Source organism: Halictus rubicundus, chromosome 13 (genome assembly GCF_050948215.1).
Source record: "Halictus rubicundus isolate RS-2024b chromosome 13, iyHalRubi1_principal, whole genome shotgun sequence".
In the NCBI taxonomy this organism is placed as follows: Eukaryota; Metazoa; Arthropoda; class Insecta; order Hymenoptera; family Halictidae; genus Halictus; species Halictus rubicundus.
The window spans coordinates 13,978,041-14,002,783 of NC_135161.1; the positions used below are offsets into that span (position 1 = coordinate 13,978,041).

The following is a 24,743-nucleotide window of genomic DNA, read 5'->3' on the forward strand; positions in this document are numbered from 1 at the left end:
TGCTCTGAACTTTTTATAATTTTCCTAGTCAACATTGTCCATTATTGGTAAAGGAGTTCTAATAATTTGATGGCTTATCGAATGCGTTAACCGTGTAACACCGTATCGGAGTTTTCGCGAATTTTTGCACGGAGCTCGGTGGTTTTGTTTTCCAGGTCTTTTCTATCGGGATAGCGTTTGGCCGGAAGTCCCGGTGGGACTCTCCTGGCATTAATAAATATGTCCGTCTACTTGGCTGGCCCATCTCTTATTGCTCGGCGAAGTGCACGGGCAAGAACGGCGTGGCCGGGAGAAAAAGCTTGAAGCGAGGAATGTCAATAAGGGAACGGGAACCAGACAAACGGGAACGTCGAAGTTACCGTGAAAAATAGGGAATGTTCGACGCCGGAATAATCGCGAATGAGGCGCCGCGCCGGTGGAGCTTGAAACACTGACGACGCGAGCGGAGAGCGAAGTAACCGAAGAAAGAAGATCATTCACTTTCTAGGGTAATAATAAGTCAACAGAAACGCGCCGCGGAAAACTCTCCTGTTTTTTGAATCTGTTGGCTGAGGAGATGATCTAGGTTACCGAGACATTCGTGTTTGCGGGATTGAGACCCTTAGGCTAAGCGCAACGCCGCGGTTCTCTTTGCCGCGCAGAGAAAAGATTTTTGCGGAGAACGATTGTGGGCTTTGCTTGTTACACCGAAAAGGAGGAAACGAGAAAGACAAAGAAACGCTTGCGGATATTTTTTTTTCCTATTTTTGTGAGTGCACAAACGCGGATTTAAGAAATTGAAAAACCTCTGGGTTTGAAAAAATATGTTACGAGAAAATTTAACTTTCTCAGGTAAGTGGTTTGGAGAAAAAAAAAGACTTTCAAATTTCTTCAGATATCCATTACAATTTAAATCTGGTATTCGATATTAAATATTGAAAGTTATGCACCTGTGACAAAAATGGATAAAACGGTAAAAACATTAGAAAAACTAAAAGAAACGTTGTTAGATTATATACTTTGAACCTATTGAATTTATTGAGGCAGAAAACAAATATCGGTTTTGTTCCAATTCGTTACGATACAGGTGGAAAATGTTTACTTTTCATAAAACTCGGTGGTCCGATAGTGTATATCGAAACGAACAAATTTATTTAATAATTCATAATGTCAATAGTTCTAAAATAAACAACCACAAATCAGTCATCCCGGCTAAAACGGTATTGGATAAAAATTTGTAAACGACTGAACTTGTTAACAGAATAGAACATGCATGCGCAAACAATTTAAATTCAATTATTAACCGCGGAAAGATTTTATTTTCTAGGTTTTCGCATCACTTGTACCAGTAGTTACATAACAGCCAATATATGTATATCCCCTATTGTCATCGATTGACAATTTTCAGTTATTTGTTGGCTTCACGAACATTGCATACGTTTTTGTTATGAAAAAATATTTTTTTTAATCTACCTATGAAACTTTAAACGACTCATGTTTCTATAAAATTTTTCCCTCATTCACCCATAGAATATACTGACAAAGTTCGGCTGTTGAAACCTGGGACACCCTGTACAAGGTGTATAAAATGTAATGGTCATCCTAGGTGGACATTTGTCAAAGAAACTTGTCGCAAAATAGTTTATAAATGTTGAATGAAAACCTTGTATCCAATGTTATACATACGAACACTGATACTAGATCAGAAAATACTAATTTAAAATATACTTACAAATTTTGCAGAATCATCTGTTCCTCCGTCGGATCCACAACACACTATTACTGACCGACGCGAATACGTCCGAATAATTTTGCCTGTTTTTCGGAGCCTACACTACACAACGCACTTCACGAAATTGTAACAGCGAACGAGAAGATGTTGCTCCGACCATGATCAAAATAATACTGCGATTTTAACCGCCTCGCGCCCACGGATGTGTTAGGGTCAGAGTATAATAGGCAGGTCAGACGCCGAGGGTGTACAACGCTAGACACAAAAACCGGGTAATAAAATTCTGCGGACAGAATCGAAATTGGATACCGAGAATTGAACTTGTTTTCCCTTTTTTTTATCTAGCGTGTATACACCCTCAGTAAACACGTCCGTGGGAGGGGAGCGGTTAAAGTCGCAGTATTATTTTGATCGTGGTCGGAGAAACATCTTTTCGTTCGCTGTCACGATTTCGTAAAGTGCGTAGAGTTTAATAATTGTGTAAACGTGTGGTGTTCAGAAAGACAGACAGAATTATCCAGACGTATTCACGTGTCATGGATCCGACGGAGGAACAGATGATTCGGAAAAATTTGTAAGTGCACTTTACATTAATATTTGATAACGTATGATTAGTATTCGTATGTATAACATTGGATACAAGGTTTTCATTCGACATTTACAAATGTCCACCGATCCAGAGGTTTACCATTGCTTTTCATACACCCTGTACGACACGAGAAAAAGTTGATTCTGAACAAAATAAACATTTCGACTTTCCGCCATTTTCCCGGGGCGTGTCTCGGTGTGCGTGGTCGGGTAATAGTTTATTCGAGGAGGGGAACAGTTGCCAGTCGTCGACTCGTCCCGGAAACGGTGCACGAAGAAGCTGGAGGAAGAAAAATAGGAAAGAAGAATGTGCCATTGAGAGGGTTCCGCGCGAAGTCGTCTTGACTGTGACTAATTATAAGAATTACCGTCGCTCGGTCGGGGACCGGGGGAAACGAATACGGTAGAAAATTAGACGAAACAGCGATACGTTTAATCTGTAAGCAAAGAGGGCACTAAGGGTGCGGAGGCGTGACAAGGAGCCGGCGAAGATGTTGAACGAGGGTGCGCGCGAACCGAGAGGGGGTAGAAAAATAAAAGCCTGGCTCAAAGGAACCGGGAACGAAGAGACGTTCCACCTTGAATTGTTTCAGGACTGAAAATCAATGACATTTAACAGCGAGGAGCGTGAAGAGGGTTGCCCGAGCTGCGGCGAGGGGACGAAAACTCCAAGAGATCGAAATAAAGCGAAACCTTTATCGTGCAATTCGAATTCGCTTTAGAAGCTTAGCTAACAAAATGATTTCAACGTGTAACACAAAATATTCTATTTCATAATTAATATTTTAGAAATCAATTCTCAATTTTTGTCGCCCAATTTCTAAACATTAGACGCGACGAGAAACCGCTGGAAATTTGGTCCTACTTTGTCGAGTTCGATAGAAAATAAAAATTTGAATAGACGTCATTAAGTAATATTTTCCTGAAATTTGCCAGTAATTTATTAAGTATTTTACTGAAAGCCAGCAGTGTAATCGCGAGTAAAGTGGGAAATGAGATAATGATTTTCGAACACATCTTTCGATATAAGACGATGGCTCGGGACGGTTTTCGACGTATTACGGATGAGGGTACCTATTTAGCTCGGGTTCAACTATAGTTGGAAAAGGATAGTATATGACATACCCTGTGGTTCTGGCATTGAGGGGTGTCGAGCGGACAACTTCAGAAGAGGGGGCAGAGATTTGCGAAAAAGTCGTCGGTCGTCTTTTATCGAAAGAAAACTGAGCTTGAGCAGTCACGCAGCTTAAGCGTTCATTCATTGGAGAGTTAAGAAATGGCATGCGACGAGTAGGTGGACTTTTGCGGGGCTAAACGATATCCACTAGTCTCCGCTGGTCTCGGCCAGTTCCGCTTTAAAGATAACGAAGCGAGTTCTTTGCGGAATAAAGGTAGCTAACCGCCAGCGCGGCACCTGTCGAGTGTTTGTCGAGATTGTCTCTGGCAGAGCGACAGGTGGCTTCGTTTCCTCTTCTCCCTCTTCCCCTGGAACCCCCTGTGTCTACATTTCTCGCGGTATTACCCTCATCCGTCTTTTCCCCTCGCCTCTATCATCTTTCAACAGGCCCGTCCCCCCGGCGAGGCTCGAGAGAGAGAGAGAGAGAGAGAGAGAGAGGGGTGTGATTTAAAGCGTAAACTTAAATATTCCGGTCGGGGTGTACCGCGCGTCGTGCAAATAAATTCGATATTAATGGAGCCACCGGTTTGGACCTGGATCACCGGGAAAGAGCAAGTTTGCGCCGCGACTTCCGCCCTTAGGGCGGAATCAGGGTCAACCCCGCGAGCCCTCGCCGTTTTTCTTTCAAACAGGAAAGAACCGTGCTGCCCGCTCGCAGGTGATTCATCACGGCTTCAGAAAGTTCAAGGTGAGATTCTTCTACTGCAAACCTCGGCTTCGCCCCCTTTACGCCGTGCTGATTGTCTTCTGGTTGATTGATAAACTCGAGGAGATTTTACTCACCTGCGCGCCGGAGGCGTCTGTTCTTCAGTTGCGAAACTTCCGAAAATCGGCCTTGTCGGATGGAGCTCAAATTTTGCACGTAGCCTCATTTTTCGCTAAAAACATGGTACGGTCATTGAGTCGTGTGCCAAATTATTTAAATACTAAACAGAAGCGCTAGACGCCCCCTTTAATTATTTTTCCCTTAAATGAGAATAGTAATTCACCTATATGTGTTACTACCTGTGTGTGTGTATTTAACAACGACAAGGAACGTATAATTTAAATATGTTTTCTAATTTTTCACGTAGGGGAACCGACGAGAGCTTTCCCGATTAACTTACGAATGTTCTACCGCATATCGTACCCACGAATGGCCATAATAGCTATCATAGCGTGGATTACAGGTGTCCCATGTGACGTGAACGGAAAGTTATGCGAATTTAGCGAGGCACTCTGCGAGTTAATGGACGGAGCGATTCCTTCTATAATTGTAACTTTGCCGAAGTAGTTAAACAAATTAGAAGTTGTGCAAACGTTCGGGGTTTAATTGCAACGAAGACTAGTTCCGTTAGGAGTCATTGATCGAGTTGTAAAGTGAAACAGTCGTGCATGAACAAAAGACGAATGGTAGTTCGCGAACAAAACGAAAAAAGAACAATTTCCATATTGAAATAGCATGTGCATTTACTAAATAAAGTATTTAAAAAATTATTACTCATATTGCTTTATTCTGCTCAATACTAATAACAGTCAGTCGGTTTTATTCAGTTGTCCAATTTTGTATTTAAACAAAAATTTCCATAAATACTCAAATTGTTCGTGCCAGAAATATTTGAGTTTCTCTCTGTGTAGCTCTCGCGATTAATCTAGAATTGTTATTGTTCTCCTTTGCTATAGAGCTCGACCAAGTTTGACCAACACTAAAACGATAATGTGGAAACGAACGAAAGAGGTGAGGATAATAAATTGAGACAATAAATAGTTTCTGCGCCGGTATAGTAGAGATAATCGTTAATGGTTAAGCCAGATCGACTCTTCGAAAGTCCCGAAGAGAAATGGCGACTGTTGAAGCGTAACACGATGCTACCGTACATATACATAATCTCTAGCCCCTGGGTCGAGAGTCTGCTATACGTCTTGTCCTATGTGGTGGCCAGGCGTTCCAGCACTTTCAGAAATTCATGAATTTCTCGAGACACTTGGACAACGAGCAACCGGGCAAACACTTGGGAATCTCGATGACGATTTCTTTTGAACTCATAAATTTCCCCCCAGCTCGAACTTACTCTCGGAGGACAGCCCCGTGATTTGCCGACCAATAACGTAATACAAGACGTCCTTCTCCAACCAGAAGTCACAACCACGCCCCCATACATCAGGCCGTCCCATGAGTAATGCTTTTCTCTTGTGTTTTGGTATTAAAATTGGTATACTTTCTAAATTGGTATATTTTCTACGATTCATAGAATTACGGATGACTTATGATTGACTCGTAGAGCTTCACTTAAATTATCAAACATTCTGCAATATTTAGGAACCGAAGCCGGGCGAATTTCCAAACGAGCGATTTTATTAAACATTTTGGAATTTATAGTTACAAACAAATAGCCTTCGCCTCTCAAAGGAATACTTCCGGTGCAAAGGATTAAGATCAAAGAGAATATTTATCAAAGAGAACGAACAGCTGATATTTAATATAATATTTCGTGTAGCTATTTAAGTTTTTTAAGATGCATCTGCACTCGATTGGTAGGGTAGACATTGTGACACATGAATACATTACCTGAAGAAAGTCCGCAGCGGTATAGGTGACAGCAGGGCGAGAAGGACGGGGCGGTTCGGGTACGAAATAACAACACTCCGATTAGAGAAAAATAAAGGAAGCTTTATTCTTTACATACCATAGCAGGCGATACGGGTCGATCGCGCGCCAAGGTCCCCGAGGACGTGATCCCGGTGACATTGCCGCGCCTGTCGACGGATATAAACGAATATCGGGAGGAAGATCGGGTAGACGTGGGGTCAGGTAATACGGCGAGTCGATAGTGGGTCTTTCCAGGGGTCGTATAATACACACACTCGTCTCTCTGGTTACTGTCTCTGTCTGCGAACGCGTCACCATCGTTCTCCGTGTCACGAGGTCACGCCAGAATGGCAGCAAGTTTGTGGAGGTTCGTGATAGTAGTCGCGTCGCCCGGTTGCAGCCTCAACGCCTCGCTGTACGCTGCCGCCGCCTGCTTGTATTTCCCGTTCAGGTGAAGAATCGCGCCCAGGTTCGTGTAACTGCGTGCCTCGTTCGGCCTCAGGCTGGCCGCGTGCCGGTACCAAACCTCCGCGTCCTCCAAACGATCCGCCTGACGAAGGGCGGACGCTGCCGCCATCGACAGCTCGTAATCCGATCGGGAAAGTTCGGCCGCCCGGAGCTGCTCCTCGGCAGCCTCGGACAACCGACCCTGCGACGACAGGAACAGTCCTGAAACACCAGCAATTCCTCCAATTTACACCGCAAGTCTCAACTTGTGCCATCGATCTTTTGTCTTTCAAATCCTCGCCTTGAAACTTCGATTTTTGGCATCCTCTCGCCGAGACGTACAGGACCACGTAGTGAAATATGAAAAATTTCTGGGTTGCCGAGGTGAAGTTTATATCCGGTCAATACTCGGGCGCTTTTAACACTAGGTTTACGGACCATTAAAAATCACTATTTTACATTTCCTTATAAAAATAACATGAATATATCAATCAAAATCTGTAGCCATTTTTTTTAATAATATATACCTAGAGAAATCAATTTGTTAAATAATTCCTCATGGATCCATGTTTGCAATCTGAATATTCGTGAATTAAAAATATTAGAATCCGTCATTTCGACGGGTCCCGTAAATCTAGTGTTAAAAGGGCTATAGCATTTTAAATATTAGACCATACGATCTGGATTCTTTTGAGAAGTTGGAACGATTAGATTACTACGCGAAGAAATTACTAAAATTACTGAAAGTTGTCTTTTTCCAATCTTCCCGTGTCAACTTGTACTGAAAATTTAGAAAATATGTAGAACTGTGTCAATTTGAACATTTCAGCGTCGTTGAGTATTGACGTTTCATTCATGGATGCTCCGTTACCTTTCGGTGTAATTATTTATAGCACGTATCGGTTTTCGCGGGCAACAAATAAATTTTGAAGGAAATAATATCAGTTTTGAGAATTGCATTAATATTTCGGTGTTTTTAAAAACTGTTAGCACCGTCCAGCATAAATTTTCAATTCGAAGTACGCCGATGAATGATACAAAGTTTTATGGATCTCGTGAAATTTAATTTTGAAAATTTGCAAGTGAAATTCGACATGGTACTTTGAAACTCGGATCATTATTTCTGCCGCAATCGTAGAAACTGTATACATTTTTCTTGCGGGTATTATTTATCAGATCCTATGAACACCCTCGAATAAAAATGGCGTATATATTTACACATTCGCGAGCGGCGTTTAGAGCCTGTAATCGAGTTACACGATAAAGCATAAAACCTCAAAGGGAACTATGACACAGATTTTGTCTCCGATTTCGACTGTAAAATAAAGCTGCAACGCGACCTACGAAAAATCAATGTTCTTCAACGTTAACGATCGCGTGATGTTAGGATATCCATGATCTACTTGTTAGAATCCTCCCTCTTTTCTTCCCTTAATGGGGTCTCCACATTTAATATTCCGTGAAAGTTATTGGACATAAAGATCTTAACGTTGGAACTGCTCAGCAGACAACATAACCGGTTCTGTAGTTCCTTATCAAAATTATGAGAGTGCCTTTCTTGAAATATCGCGCGCCTTTTATTGCACTATGTAAAGAAATAAAGTTTCCAGTTTATTGTTTCCACCGAGATCGTGACTGGTCTTAGATATTAATGTCTGCGAGCGGACACGTCGCAGAGCTTCCTGTTCAAGAATAGTTGATGACTGATACAGAAATTTCTGTGTCCTGTAAAGAGACAGTGGTCAACAAATACTTTTCAATAGGAAACGTAATATTTAAAGTGTTTGCTATTTCGCGAAAAATTTAAAAAAAGAAATTCGGTAGGTTCAAAACTAGTTTTATACGTCTACTTTAAAAACATTTTCAGTTCTTTGGTTTCAGATAAAAATTATGGAGGTTACAGAGCAGAAGCTGTTGTTCTAAAGAGCGTCGGACGGAAATGGCAGGCGAGTCTTAGCGGTTTCGAATTTTAGAAAGAAAAAATTTGCTTCACCCCCAAAAAATTGTAATTCAACGTAGTTTTACGCTTTCCACGTAGCCCTTTAAGTAAGGGTCGATTTTCCATCGGCGTTCCTCTACGTCTTGCAGTTTTGTCTCTGCCGGCCGAAAAATTCGGGCAGCCCGCGGTCGAGCATGCCGACCATAAATCCCGTGGTGATATATCGCGCGACCTTCCGCGGGCCACTGCCTAATGACGCGTGCCGCTAAGAGAGATAAACCGGGGTGGTTTTTGCCGGCACCGCGGCCGAAAAATAGTACTCGACTCGGTGAGCTTTTTTTCCCGGCGGTTGGATTCATCCTGTCCGCAATGAATCGGCTGACTGATGTCGCGTTCCCGTAGACGCCGCGTGCGTTCGTGAAAAGACCGGACGGATCTTCGACGGCGGAGGGAAAACCGTGGAAAACCCGCGCGACGGCAAAGATAAGATCGAAAAAGGGGTTGGAGCCGCGGGACGATGAGAGAAACTGGAACGGGTACGAATCGGGAGACGTCTTACTGGAATTTCAATACCCGTCGATCTTACTCCGGCTGATGGCTTGCCGCCATCTTCCATTCCCCGGCGGCCCTCTATCTTTTCCCGATTAGCCTGTCCCGGCCGTTTCAACATCCACTCTCATCCCCTGGGAAAATATTACAAGGGTATTTACGGAAGCTCCGCGAATCGACGATTCTTTTATCTTCCTTATTAAACGACCCTCGACGAAATCTCCGGCCTGCCGCTATTATTTCGCCATCCCTCTCCTCATCTTTCTCCTCTCATCCCCCCCCCCCCGCCCCGAGTTCCTCCCTGCTCCCGGTATATCGGAGGGAATCTCTAATGTCCCCGCGAAATGCGCTAAGTTCCCGGGGAAACAATTATACCGATGTTACAATGGACCAAAGGATGAATCGGTCGACAGCCACTCCAATTTGCTCGGTAACGGCGAGGAGCGCCCTCGAGAGCTCGTATTTCATTGCTTTAATAATGAACGAGGCCCTCTTATCGTTTCGCGAGTCGCTATAGATTTCGCGAGGAGGAGATAGATGTAGGGCGCGCGGAGAGAAAGGGAATCGCGGAACCGTGCCTCGTTCCCGCTTGTTCCCTTTCGATCGTTTTCTTTCTTTGCAAAAGTCGCACCCGATGGCCGACGAACCGTGTTCGTAATTAGAGGAGCCGACACACGTTACACCTACCGTAATGATGGTGCACGCTCGAATCGTCCGGCGCCAGCCTGCGAGCTCTCAGGAACCATCTCTCGGCCTCCAGCACGCGACTCGACTGCGGAACAAAGCATAATCGGGGTATTAACAACGGGAGATCAGTAGACGCTCATGCTTCCGTCGGGTTACAACGGTTTTTCGTTTACGCGACAGTACCGTTTCGCGTGAAATAGCAGAGAAAAATAAGCTGAATAATAAATTAGTACAGGAGTTTTTCATACGAATTGAGTTAACATGTGGGGGATCCAATTACCAGCTGAAAAATATTTAACCTTCCCCCCTCCGCTCGCGGTATTTCGCAAGAAAACGGATTCAGGAAGTTTCGCGCGGAGTCGGGAAAATTATTGACGTTGTCAGGCGACGCGGCGCGGCGCGGCGTCTTCTCGAGTGTCTGATCCGTTGAATTTATTTGAACGTGATTGGGATCGCGAGACGTCGTCTCCGAGGAGTGCTCGCGCGTCGCAAACGAGAAAGGGTATCGGGAGATCCTTCGCGGAGATCGAGTTCGATTCTTCCGATTTGACGGAGAGGAGAAGGGGGGGGGGGAGATCGTGGCGGAATTTCGATGGCGTTTCCCAGTGGCTGGCCGTGAGTTACGAAAACGAGACGACGACGAAAATTCATTCGCGCGACAACGCCGGCGACATTTATTGGTCAAACGTTCAATTACGCCCGGCGTCGTTTAACAGTATTGACTTTTCATTGACCGTTCCGTTCGACGCGTGACCCGCGTCGTAATTCACGCGCGCGCAAGAACCTCCGGCTGCCTGGGGAACACACATGACGGGAGTCTGTAAGGAGAGTACAGTGAATCCAAAAAGTCCGGAAATTATTCTGTGTTAGGTGCTCCGGTTGGTTTCGAGGGATTTTTTGTGAGAAAGATATGTTTGGACGTTAAGTTGCAGTTTTTGTAAATGTTTTTAGTAAATATGCAGAAAAGGGGCCAACTCTGATTTTTCTGAATTTTGGATATCCTGTAGAGGGGAAGGTCCTGAGTGATACGCACTTTGTTCGAGGTTGCGGACGATCATGGTTGAAAAATTATGGATAAAAGAAAATCGTAATGTGTACAGCACACTTTAATAGTATTGAAGTAGTATTGAAGTTTCGCGGTAGAAGGGGGTGACTAGTGTCCTTGAGCCAAATTAAATGCAACTGTAGTAACCGGATGTGTACGGTTGCCAATACCCTCTGTGACAATGCCGATGTTTCTTCTGTAATTGTTTCTGTAAAGTTCGGAATTATATTCCATTCTTTTCACTCCCTTTTCTCGTCCCTTTCTTATTTCTTCTTGTTTTCCTGCCACGTTTCACGCTTATTGTACCGGGTCAGCCACGGGGAAAGGTTATAACATGCTCTCGCTGAAATTATTGCAACTATTGAGGTAAGTTTCTTCAATTGGATGATGTAAGACCTTCTTTCACGTTTCAGATTTAAATTTATGAGGCTTTATTCGATTTGCGAGAGATTTTTAAAAATAATTACTGGAAAGACAAGGGGATAAAGTTTTTAAAAATTAAATGCCCTAAGAGTTTATTTTCTTAAAATTGGTTGAACACTAGGAAGGCAAACGGAGTTCCTCTCGGGTTTTTTAGATTTTGAAAATGTGTACTAATTTTGTTTTCGTTTAGATTGCTCCCACTAAATTATATCAAGTTCATTTCTTGCGATGCGATGGAGTATAAATTAACTGTCAACTGTACAATTTTTCCAATATCTTTACAGTTTTGTATACTAGTAACGAAGGAAATTTCTTGAGGGACTTCTTTTTCAAATTTCTTTTACAAGATCGGAAGAGTGTTGTGCCGCCGCGATAAAACTGCTTCCGCGCGAGTGTTGTCCGTAATTAAGCAGGGAGAACGGATTAAAAACTGATACTCCGATTTTTCCCTGTAATTACGCTATCGGAAAAGATAAAACGTTGACACCAGCTACAACTTTCCTTCGTTTTTGAATTTATCGGATGCCCATTGACAGTTTAATTTCGTTCAAGAGCCCTGCGGAGCCCGGTATCCAGCTGCGCCCTTCATCGACAGACCGAGATCAATTTATTAATCGAATAACGAGCGTTCCATACGACCGGTTGAATCCGAATTATTTTACAGTTGATAGCAATTTGTATCGGCGACGGGAACAAGTGTTAAATTACCAATTTAGCGATATTACCGGGGCGGGACACGGGCGAGAACGCGCAATAATCAGTAGCGGAGCGCAAAATTGCGCCGACAATTAAATCAGGGCCGAGTTTCGAGCTCGGAAAAATGATCGGTTTAAAAGCGGCGCGTCCCGTTGGAAATAAAAATGGCGGTAATCGATAAGCAGTATCGCGTGTGCGTGAACGTGATTCTTCGGTGGGATGGAAGCGCGTTGCGTTTACGAGTCTAATTGATCGCGAAATATTGGCAGCCGTAGGGGCGAGGGTAGGAAGACGCGAGTTCGTTTTGTCGAAACGGGACACGTACGGGGAAACATCGCTTGTCCCGAATCTCTCTCGGCTCAGTGAGCGTAATCGTCGGTCGTGTTAGATATGTTTTCAGGAGAAATACCGGTTTCCGGTCAACGATTGGCCGCTCCGGAACACGGAACGGTCAGTGGATCGAGCGGAATCAGCTTAACTGCAGGCTGTTTCCCGTCGGCGCGGCGGTTCCCTTTAAGTGATGTGGATCAGCCGATTCCCCGGCCTATCTATCCACATCGCCGAGCCGCGCCGCGCCGCGCCGCGCCAAAATAGTACTAACTACTTACGTGCCGAGTCGAACGTTTGCTAAGTGATGTGGGTCGCTACGTGGTCAGACTAGCTGATCCCTGCTGCCTGCAATCCCGGTGATCGCTTAAGGGCTACAGGCACTATCCGAAAGGTATAGCCGGATAAGATGATTAAGAATGCCGTTGGACCAAATGGAAAGACTAATGGACCATTCGATAGGGCATCGAGGAAAAGCGTTTAAAATTGTATCCCTATATCTCTACCAGGAGGGTAGTTATGAGATAAAATGGAAAAGGTTTGCCCTGTTTTCCCTATTTAGTCACATGCGAAAATCTTGGAAAAAATCTGACGGATGTCAAATACCCGGATACGTATACTGTAATTAATTCGGATTTTTAAGTAGTGAATCCTGGTTGTACAGAGTCAAGAACCTCGGAAAAATACATGCAGATTTTGCATTGAAGTTTAATCGATCCAGCCAGCAATCTGATCCATAGTTCTGTGCCCCGTGTTTCATATTCGAGACTCGAAGGCTGGTCCCCGTTGCGACGCGCGATTCTTCACCGGGATCACGATTGAATCTTTCACCCGCCCGAAAATCCCGACCGTTATTTCTCGTTAGATCGTCCGGCAAAAGTTTCTCGGTATTCGAAAATTGTCTGCGGAAAAATCGAAGGGAGGAGAGATAAAAGAACGGCGGGGCTAGTCGGAGACGACCCGTCTCGAGGAGTGGCGTGAGAAATACTGTTTCGCGAAGGGGAGTTCGCGTGTCTTCGGCCGGTGATCGAGAAACCGAAGCGGATCCATCGTGGGCGTTCCGGTTTTCCCGTTCGTCATGTCGGCGGCCCCGTGATCCCCGCTCGCGAAATTTCGTAAGCGTCGAAACGATATCGGTCGGGCCGCGGTAAACTTCCGGAACTGGACCCTTTACCCCGATGAAAGAGAACCGATCGAAAACTGGTAACTACTTACGTTTCGGGCCAAAAGTTTCCCGTAAGTGATGTGGGCCGGCACGTGGTCAGGCTGGCTGGCCAAACTCGCCTGGAACCACCTCTCAGCTTCCGCGTACTGTTGCAGCCTCAACAGAGTTTCGCCCAGCAGGTTGTAAACGCTCTGCAAAACAAGGTCGAGCGTCAGCCTCCGCGCGGCTATCTTTCGCGTTCCCCACCTTCGCTAATTATTACAAAACAGGCAGTCGGATGCCTCGTCAAGGTCAACCTTCTAAATAAATTTGCTCGTACAGGGTGTCCCGAGAAAAGAACATTTCTCTTTCCAATTCGCCTCCTTTTCGAGTTATTAACGAAAAACACGGACCAATCAATACACCCTAAAAATTTCATCGAGATTTGTCAATTGGTTTGCGAGTTATGGACGATTGAAAATGGGCGAATCAGAGCGCGGCAATAGCGGACGGACGCCGGCTCGGCCAATGGGGAAACGCCCGCTATTGCCGCGCTTCGATTGGCCCATTTTCAATCGTTTATAACTCGTAAAACAATTGACCAATCTCGATGAAATTGTCAGCACGTACACGACTTATATGAATCTACAAAATTGTTTTACAAAGAATTGCGAGCTAGTGCGTCTATAAAATTCGTAATAAAATTGTTAGATTCGGATACCGACCTTGACATTTGAAGGTCATCGAGTTGGGTGTGGCGTGCCTCTTTGTAACTAATTAAGGCTAGCTTTTCTTAATGTAGGAACGCGCGGCCCGAAGTGTCGTGTCGTGTCGCGTCGCGTCGCGTCGCGGGTATCTGTCTGAACACAAGCGTCGGAATTTCCTTAATTTATTCCGATGGAAACGGAACTTGCTTGCTTTCCTTACCACCTTTCCGTGACAGAAACGCGGATTAGTTTAGGGAGTTTGTCGCTGACTACCTGCGGTTGCGCTCCCTCGCCATGCACATTCCCCCCGTAAAATTATAATTCGCTTGTCCGCCTTTCTTCGTCAACAAAAGAAAGATGCTCTGCCCTCCCGAAACTGATTGGTGTTTTCGAGTCCCTTCCCAAATAACAATTTGCTCCAACATCGTCAAGTATGATTTTCGAATTACCGAACGAATCAAAATTACCCATTCTGGATGTCTTATTCTAAAGGTGCTAGGAATTCTAGTGTTAAAGCAACGAAAATTATTGTTACTTTTAGCTTCATTTGATTTGGATTTTAGTTGCTTCCGAGTGATATCGGTAAAAATATTCGTTCTGAATTTTTTTCAATATATTCTAATTTAGGGTAGAAATGATTTTATATACATAAGTCAAAGAACATATCGTTTTTGACACGTTAACAATATTTAAGCAGTGTAAATGCATAACGGAGATACGATAACTCGATTAGACTTGTCGAACAGTTTCAAACTAAACTTCATGCTCCCACATCGGTCAACTCGGTGGCGGGATTAGGATGCATGCGATTTTATCATCAAGCACAAACAGAATCCTATTTGAATAAATTCATTATCATCTTATCTCGGGTGCTGCCCGCGAGCCTAGAATTTCTCCGCGTTAAAACAAACAAAACAAAAAAAAAAAAAGAAGAAGAAGAAGAGGAATAGTTTTAAAAACAGACACTTCGTTTCTCCGGTCAGAGCAAGCCGCAGCAAGAGGAACCTCAGACTTGCGCGACGCATATTAAAATGCAAATGGCTTAACACTTTTTTCTCTGCATCTCGGTAGGGTATCCCGCGCTACGAAAGCCGCAGTTGCTTAAAAGGAATCCGCCTGAATATTACAACATAGAAAAGGAAAAAATTCCACATAAGCCTCGTGGCCAGGATCAAGGTCTACATTCAGTTAATACCGCTCTCCCGTAGTCTTCTTCCTTGCTATACTTTTTTCCAGGATTTAATTTAAATAAGATTTCATTGAACGAGATATAACAAAATTTTTCCACCATTAATCCCGAAGTTCGCTCTCAAATTTTAAATCGCTTAAATTATTTAACATTTTTGCACCGAGTGCCACAGATTTCTTCCGATATAAGACGATGCAGATTCCTATTCGGCTTGACATTGTTCTTGAGGACCCTGTGCAACAATTTTCGAGAAGCATATGGAGGAGTCATCCACTTTGTCACCAATTCTGAATAATCCACGCGATCGGACTCGCCCGGATTCCGCGCGGCAATTAATATCCGTGGCCCCGTGCAATAAATCGGCGAGGAAGAAGGTAATTGGCCGGCGAGAATCGGGAGGGGATCAGTTTCGGAAGTTTTCTGATTTTCAGGACCGACGGGTGTCTCTAATGGCCGGCGAAACTCGGCTCGGATCACACGGACACGTACGCGACGCGAGGCGACGCGACGCTCGGGCGAGAGGGGTGGCAGAGCGGGGGCGTATAGACGCGAACAAGATGGGAACACAAACGACTGGGAGCGTTACGGAACGACTAACACCGAAAAGCTTCTTTCCGAGCTCGCCTCGCGTCTCGGAGTTGTAGGCTAAAACTTTTATGATTTTGTTCGTGCCGGGTGTGCCGTCCCGGAAAGGAGAGAACCGGGGGAAAAGTAAAGCGAGAAGGTGGGCCGGCCCCGAAGAGGGAGCAGAAGAAGGGGGGGGGGGCCAGGGAATCGCCGGAGAAGAGAAGTCTTCTCGCGGCCGGAGAAGACAAATGGCGGCGAGCGTCGGGATCGGAACGAGGTCGACTATCCAACTGACTCCGTCGGACCCGATTGCCCCCCGTGGTTCCCACGGATCCCGTGCCGCTTCCGGCCAAATACTTTCCGTAACCGATCGATCTGTAATCTGTATCAGCTCGCGACGAACCCCGAGATTCATAAGAATTCGATCAACGACGCGACGGGCCGCCCCGCGTGATTTATCGCTTACCACTTTTTCCCAGTGATCCCCAGCCGAGAGTGTTCCTCCGTTGCCCTCTGTATACGGACACAATTATTCTGTTTGTGTGCGATATCTAGATCACTCCCTTCCCCCAGTCGATTGTCTAGCTTCTGCCCTAGTTCTCCTCCCCTTAGTTCCCTCCCTGGATCCTGCTCCTAGCTCCCTTTCCCAATTCCTTTCCAGGTCCTTAGTTTAACCCCCAGTTTTATTCCTAGTCCTTGGAGCCTATCCTATCCCCTAGACCCTATCCCCTAATCCCTTTCTTAGCTTCTAGTTCTTTTCTCAAGTCCTAGATCTGGTTCTAAGGTTATTTCTAGGGCTGGTTTAAGGACTAAGGGCAAAAGCTAAGGGCTAAGGACGTGGAGAAGATAACCTCGGGCTGTTTCGCAAAATCGCCCCGAGGCAAAGGACACGCGACAAGGATCGAGGGGCGGAAACTTTGTCGAGACGTTCTCCTGAGCGATTTCAGCGCAAGAATGGCGGCGGACGACACCGATGACGCCCAGCATGAAAACGACATGCACCTTGACGAGTCGGAAGGCCCGATATCTCGGAAACTGAAAACGCCCCCGGGCCGGTAATACTCTGTAAAAGTAGTCCGGGTGAATAATGACTCGGCACAATGGAGTTTCGAGACCATTCGCGAACGTGCGCGCATGGGGTGGGTTTCAAACTTTCCCGGGGCCGCATTCTTTCGTCCCGTATTTACTTTTCCGGAGCGCATTAGCGCGCGTTCCCGAGTTCCCGCGGTTTCACCACCGCCGGGGCTGTCCTTAAATTTTTCAGGGAGCGCGCTGTTCGTGGTCGCCGGGATCCCACTTTGACGGGGAATTATTCAACGGCGTGTCGTTACTATTTCACTGAAGGAATCGAGACCCTTCTCTCCCGCGTCACGTCGACGTTTTTTTTTCTCTTTCTCTCTCTCTCTTTCTCTCTCTCCGAGGGCGAACCAAATTTATGGTCGTCCGCAGAAACAGCGTAGAAAAACGACGCGCGAACCAAAGGGATTCGTGACGCGCGAATCCCCGCGGCGCCCGGCGCTAAATTCGCGCCGAGAACGTGGACAAAATTGAAATTAAAGTTCGCTTCAACCTTACCTCTATAAGCTGCGGAGAGAGCATAAGCTTTACGGAGAACGAGAATTATTAATTTCTCTGCGTGGAGTCGCAGTAACGTTCGGACATTTTTCGAGAAGCTGGAACAGTTTTAATTCTCTACCGACGTGAACAAAATTTTGAAAATATTCCAATTGGCAGGCGGCTGTAATACCCCATGGAAACTGGATCAAGAGAATAATGACGCGAAACAATGCGAACGGTCCGGGAGCAGGTGCGGTTTGCAAAAAGCCGTGTTCCTTAACGGCGCGGCCACTTTCGCCGAGTGGAGGAATTGCATTCACCTTTCAAGTGCAAACGCGCGACCGCCGCGCCGTGGAACCGCGAAAAAGCTTTCCAAGACGGCGGCTTCTTAAAAACCTGCCGGAGCACGTTTTTCCCGACGATTCTAAGACCCATTCGACCCCCGGGGAACAGGGTCGCCCGTGATTCGCGGACAATTAATCGCGCGAGCCCAACCCGAAACTCCATTCAACTCGCTCTCGCGTCGACTCCGATAGAGCAAACGTGGGATCAAGTTCAATATGTACCCACCGGCCCGAGTCAATTTCAATGACCAACTTTCGTTTCGCGGCTTCCGAACGCTACCCACGGAAGCAATAATGTTTCGGTGATTATGCTTGCCGTGCGATCTCTGCGGGCTCGCTTCGAATTCCGCAATAATTATCTCCGCGTTGCTCGAAAGAGGGTGTCTCAACCCGGTTTTGGCAAAATCCCGATTGTACCAAAACATTATTCACGAAGGTCAAATGAAGGACCACTTCTTGAGGTCTACTTCGTTTCTTTAATGCAATGATGTATTTTTGAATACCTCAATGGATGGAGACATTAGTTATGAAAAGAGTATTAACCCATTCATGTCGAAAAGTGAATTTAATTTCGAATTCGTCGGGAACCAAAAGAGACGTACAGTAATCGCACAAAAGGTGAGAAATTCGGACTACGGTGGGATAATTATTAATTAAAAGGCAAGAGTCGTGTAACAAAAAGCATAACATATGAAAATTTAATTACTCTCGCGAATCACACGTCGGCTTTCATCGAATTCGAACAATAAATCCGACTGGTTCGAAATTTCAAAATACGGCCACCATCGGTCGGATATTAAAATAAATCCGGCCATTTTCCATTCGCCGTGGAGTGCGAAAAAATGAAAATTCACCGCGAATGAACCACGGCGAAAGTATATTCACACTTTCAAGCGTAATAAGAATATTCGCCCGGAGTCCGTTCGCGAACGATTTCATTTTACATCGGCGAAAATTATTTTCTCAGAGGGCAGGCAACGATTCTATAAATATAAACGTTTCATTCTCTGCACGGGCACGGTGGAACTTGTCACGAGCACCGGTTTCCGGTAAATATTTGCAGCGTGACCGCGCGCTCCTGCCCCGGTAGAAAACTACCATCAAGCGAATATTAACGCTAAGGTCACATTTACATTGAATAGCTCGTACATATACATGTACGTTCGGATATTTGACGGAACACATTCCATCGTTGAACACGCGAAACAGTTAAACAGAGAACACGTCGAAAGAGCACTTGTACCCTTGCAACAGAACGCACACGTATTCCCCCGGTTGTTGCGTTAACATATCGAGTTTGTTATACTCCCCGGCGCAGCACGTCATTATAACTCGTCGACATTCCACACCCCCGATTCGAGGGGGCTCTTACGATATTAATTTATCGTAAGAGCAGCCCCCGCGCATTCAGCCGTGGAGCATCGTCGATTCGAAACTCCGGGGGGAGAACGCGGCTCGAAAAACTTTACGATTTCGTTCGAGTTTAACAGCAATCAACCCGTCGGAACGCGCTCGATCTCCCATTTCCTTTTTTCTTGGATTTCCTCCCGAAATCGTGCAGCCAATCTCAGTCCAAAAACCGAATAAACACGGTGACGTTCGTTCGATTCTGTTTCTCCGCGGCGCACCAGCTCTCCATGAAACTCCGGCAAAAAGGCCGGTATCATAAAAAATACGGTGCATATGGAAAAATACAAGATTGGCTCCTGACGCGCGGAGAGTCCGCGCGAATAACATCGCTCCTCGTTTTGTTGGGTGCTTCAAAATTAAATGATTCTGCACCTCTGAATAGGTGGAGATCTATAAAAAGAAAATAGACCAGAAAATTTACCTTGACCCTTTTCTCAAGGTCAAAATTGTTTCTTTTTTTGCATCCCAAAGACTCATCGCGAAGAACAAAGGTGCCGCAGGGACAATAGGTCTCAGGTCAACATGTCCCTTAAAAAAGAAGACTTTTAAGTTTCGTAAACTATTCGCAAAATGGTGTAAATGTGGAGGGGATGATTCTGCACGAGAAAATAAGTCGAAAATATAGACTAAAAATTGTTATTTTGGGGATGTCAATGCGCGAAATCAAACTGTAGCTGGTGGTGTCGGTATTTCTGTTATGAACTGAACGCAGATTGTAGGAATTTTTTTTTTTCGAGATAGAAGTATTTTTTAGAATCAAATTCGATAGGACCCTTTTGGAAGGATCGTGTTTGGAGTGTGTTAGATCAAAGTAAATCGTAAAACGAGAACTGTTGTTTGAACTCTGTCGAAAATGTACAAATATATACATACAGTTCGGTGTGCAAATATACATTTTACTTTCAGTATTTTTCGTATTAAGTACTAAGTTATATTGACCTTTCGTGAAAAATTGTTAACAAATTTCAAACTGCAATGTATTCCTAGTAAAAATCCATTACGTCGAACTATTACTTGTTTTTTTTAGCCGAAATGGAACCCTGACAATTTGTGTACGAGCTATTCCTGAAAAATACATCGCCGACACAATGAAATCCCTCGTGTGTATTCGGTAACGTAATTCCGGTGAAAATACCGGCCGAATTATAGGTAACGAGTGCACAAAGGACCAGGTTCCTCGAGTGGTGCGTCGTTCGACATCCATTGTTCCCGGAGTGGTCCGTTCCTCGAGTGAAAAATTAGGCTGGTAACGTGCTCGCGTAAAAATCTAACGACCCAGGGCCGGCCTAACAAGGGATTCAGACCCGTTACGATCCAGACAGGCCGTGCCGATGCACTTTACTCCGTTCTTTTAGTTTTCCCTTCTTCTTTTTTCGCCAGACTTTGCGATACTGCGCGAAAGAATGAATGGTTAATCAAGCTCGGAAACTGATTTTCTCCACTTCCCGCGGAGACTGACGTCCTACTCGAAATTTTCGAGTTTCATCGAATCGACCGCGCATCGAATTCCCAGATTAATATCGGTGAATAATTAATCAGCGCGACGCTTTCGATACCGCCGACGCGTCTCGCGATTTTCGAAACGTATCGTCGACAAGGTAGTCGATTATAGTTTAGTGAAAATTAACTCGGAAAATTACAGGAGCTCCCGGAGAAATCTCTTTCAACGATGATGAGAAGTTTTCCACTTCCACTGATTTTTAAGTGGTCTGCAGATAGATCGAGCTCGTTATCGATGATGTCCAACGATCCTCCGGAAATTGGTGTTCACATTGTCACTCATCATTAGACAACTTTTGAATTCCTAACGTTGAAACTGGGATTTTTGGCATTTGCTCGTCAAGATCTAGAGGATATTATAAAAAAAAAAAGTTACAAATTTCTGGGTTGCCAAGGTGAAGTTAAGCCAAAACGAGTGTACGATATTAAAAATTCCCAAAAAAGAAGAGTCCACGATTTTCTGAAAACAGTGCTCGAATAATCTTATTCCTCAAGCGTCCTGTCAAAGACTTCCGGTAGCATGATTTCCCGGCAGAGCGTAATCGAATAGCATTGGTTGCCCATAAGGATAATGCAATGACTGTTCCGACTACCTAATAATCTGTACGAATAGCGCATTCGTATCGGTGTGTCATTAACTCGATTACAATTGCACGAGCTACACGATGGTCATCGTAAAATCAATACCGCTATTATGCGACTACGAGGAAATCTTTGCTAAAGCGCGGCAAACGACAGACAATTCGATTATTTCTCGATCGCAGCCGGAAACTGTGTACGACTTTATTGATCCGTCAAATAAAACGTAATCCTTCTAAGCAATAATTTCCTTATTGTCAAAGCTACGGCTTCCCGTTCGCAAAGAATGCAATTACTCTTTTTCTGGAACTCCTTAAAATTTCATCCACCGAAGAAGCCCTCAAGTTTGCACTTCCACGGAATGATTAATGTTCCCCGTTCGTGCTGATGCTTCGCGAATTCCGATCCATCCAGATTGCACAATCACGAAGTCAGGTCAAGTTAAAAGTTCTCCTCGAGGATCAGCTTTTCGGATTTTGAAATTATGTTCACCTTCCCGAAGCTCCGGAAATTTCGAGCCGGCGTTCGTTCGATTATCGACGAATTAGAGGGACGTCGATTTCATTACGAAATGAACCTTCTAAATTTGAATTTTAAATTATTCTGCGAGCGTAATTGCAAAATCAATTCTACAATTTTGGCTTTCAGGAAACCTTATACTTACTTAGTATAATATTCCTGATCAGTACGCCTCGTGGATTCGCATTTTAAAATCAATCAGCAATCTAATATGTCCGACGTACACAGGATGATCCATCAGGACCACGTTGACTGACGTCATTATTATTATTCGCAGCGAGAAATGTTCAGACGGAGATTAAATGGTCTCAAGAGGTGCACTTACTGGTAATATTAATTTGTTTTTAAGAAGCAAATTTGATTTTTTAAATGGAACCGTATATTTTCTGATGCACCGTTCAACGCGGCTTTTCGATGACATAAAAATCAAATAGTTCACGAATCGTGACAAGTACCTCTTCCATAACTGTCGCTCGGCAGAGTCGAATTTACGACAGTTACGGGGAGTACTGCTTTACGGGAAAATCTAGTTTTATTTATGACATGTAAATTTTGGAATTAGTTAGCTAGTTATTTTAAGGGAACGGTCCATTGCGAAGCAGTTCAGAGACAGTGTGTACTGGCAGGTTTCGCGGGGCTTTCGTTTCCTCGACAGCGAATTCTCGAACGGTTTCCGGATGGCGTGGCCTCGCTCGCGAGGGATGCTCGCGAAGCGATCCGTGAATTATTGGCCCTATCGATAGGCGATGCCAGCTGGCAGAAGTTCGACCGCGAAACCGGTGACTCGGTTAATTCGACGATAATTGCGTTCGAAGGTTTGGTAAGCGGTATGTCCTGAATCCTGGCAATTGTCGTCGAAAATCGTCGAAATGCAGAGAGGGTGCGAACGGGTTTGTAAGAGAGAGAGAGAGAGAGAGAGCTGTCACGTCGTCATTGTCATCATTGTCGTCGTCGTCGGCCTCTGCGCGCATACCGAGACGCAAAACCAGGGGGGAGAGGGTTGCAAACAATTAGGGCGGTAAGTCGAGCGGGCCAATTAGGTGACTGACTGTGCTCGAGCGCCGAAATGAGAGACACACGCCGATAGGCAAGGGGACTAATCGCCGAGAATAATTGGATTAAATTGCGGGCTCGCGTTTCGTGCGTTAGAAATCTGGTCTTATCTTTGATTTATACCCTCCGTGGGATTAATGGGCCGCCGACCAGGGAGTACCTGCACAAGCGGATCAGTACACCGGCCAGGTAATCGTCGACAGTTGACAATCAAACGCGTCGAATGTTGCTCGCAAACAGGACACCGTGCACGGTTGCAAAAATAGCCGGACTCGTACCGCGCAGGTTCAAATTACTAGGGCACTTGACACACACGATTTTGAACCATTTGCATCATTAGCGTATATCAATTTTCCTGGTCACTATCACCGGAGCGGATATATACGCACAATTTATTTTTTTTTTGGTATATGAAGTTCTTTTACTTGTAGTCATTTTTGTACTTAAATATGATAAAACAAAAAGTTTGCTGATAAAAGTCTTCTTTTCATATTTGCTTATGATGCAAACGGCTTAATTTATTGTCAAGCTGCAACTGAAATTTGCTTCCACTATTTCAGGATCAGTTTGATAACGTATATTGGGTTTTTTGGACCTACTGTAGATGATTCATAGTTCGGAGGTTCTTCCTGTTCCCTGACAAAATCGTTTTAATTAATTTTATATACGGTAGCTGATTTTTACAAAAACGGAGAAATTTGCATAAACACTCGCAATCTGCTAACGACGCGATAAATCGTGTAACAATCAAAAATCAATTGACCCGTTTAACAAAGCTATCAACGAATCAATCCAACGCCGGCGGTTCCCCACAATCGTATTGTTCATTTGTCGCCGGTGCGACAACAGAAAACGGGTTTTGACTTTCGCAGCTATCATTGTTAAGTAAAAACAATTTTTCCCGCGAGAGTTCAATTTTCGCGAACCATGGAGCCGCGGCCGTTACGCTCGGCAGTTCCGCGTACTGTCGAATAAATTGGACAAAACGTTCGATTCGAAATGTCGGGGAACGCGCGGAAATATCGAGCGTTGGCGCGCGCTCCCGCGCTCATTACAATTAAAAAACTATAACGTGCGGTGGCGGGGAGGATGTGGCGAAACTTTTCGACGATTTCATTTAACCGTGGTTTGGGGGTCGTGTACAGTTTTTGCCGAAAATACAACGGCGCGGAGCGTCGCGATTTACAACGCGAACGCCGCGCCGCGCCGGCTCGCATAAATATTCAGGCCGGGGCTCCGCCGGATTAAGATATATTCCCGACACGTATGCAGGTAACGACGCGTGCATGCAGTCGCTCGATCGGACGGATGAAATCGCTCGTTTTTTTTTCTCTTCTTCCAAATCCTCGATTTTTTGTTTCGTTTCGGTCGGGCGCGGATTTAATCGGACGCCTAACCCTCGCAAGGCGAACACGCTTCTGACGATTTCATGGTCAGGTCCATTCGAATCTGGATGCGTCTTCCTCGCACAGTTTTGTTCCGATGTAAGGCGACGGTGTTTGCTCCGAAATAAGGAGATCGCTACCCCCTCTTCTTCTTTCAAAGTTGCCCGCTCGATAACCCTTAGTGTCACAATTGGAGGGCTTGTCATATTATATCCTTTTGCCTCTTGAGAACAATGTGAAGCCGTATAGGCACCCCGATCCGAAATACGGCGAAAGGCGCACCCGAGCCTTCACCTTATATCGGAAGAGAACCGTGTATACGAAAAACTGTGTCAGTGAAAAATGTCTGAGTACATGCTTTATACGAGATAACCTAGTATGAACCTTCGTCGAAGTTTTCGTAATGAAAAGAAAATTAGAAGAGGAACGTTCGTGGAACTGGGTGAAAATTGACCCGAGTCCCCACGGCCAAGAGTTAATGTTGAGGCATAGCGGTGACGCGACGACGCCGACGCCGCCGCCGCCGCCGACGACGACGACGACGACGACGACGCCTCGTGCTCCTTGCGTTACAGCTCTAATCCCGCGTGGACTGTTACTTCTCGTCGCGAGTTCTGGTTCACCGCGGCCA

At 45.0% G+C, this 24,743-nt stretch overlaps 1 protein-coding gene across 2 annotated transcripts in view; it reads right to left on the reverse strand.

Moving 5' to 3' along the window:
• Window positions 1-6,105: 6,105 nt before the first annotated feature.
• Window positions 6,106-24,743, reverse strand: part of Tmtc2 (Transmembrane O-mannosyltransferase targeting cadherins 2) — a 299,505-nt gene continuing 280,867 nt past the window's right edge. Inside the window, exons 8-10 of one of the 2 annotated variants that reach the window (XM_076798958.1) lie at window positions 13,374-13,514; window positions 9,668-9,752; window positions 6,106-6,714 (exon numbers count right to left, since the gene is read on the reverse strand). In XM_076798958.1, coding sequence (XP_076655073.1) covers window positions 6,383-6,714; window positions 9,668-9,752; window positions 13,374-13,514 — 558 coding nt within the window. In that variant the 3' untranslated portion in view covers window positions 6,106-6,382. The remainder of the gene's footprint in view (window positions 6,715-9,667; window positions 9,753-13,373; window positions 13,515-24,743) is intronic. The other variant, XM_076798959.1, reaches the window with a different exon arrangement.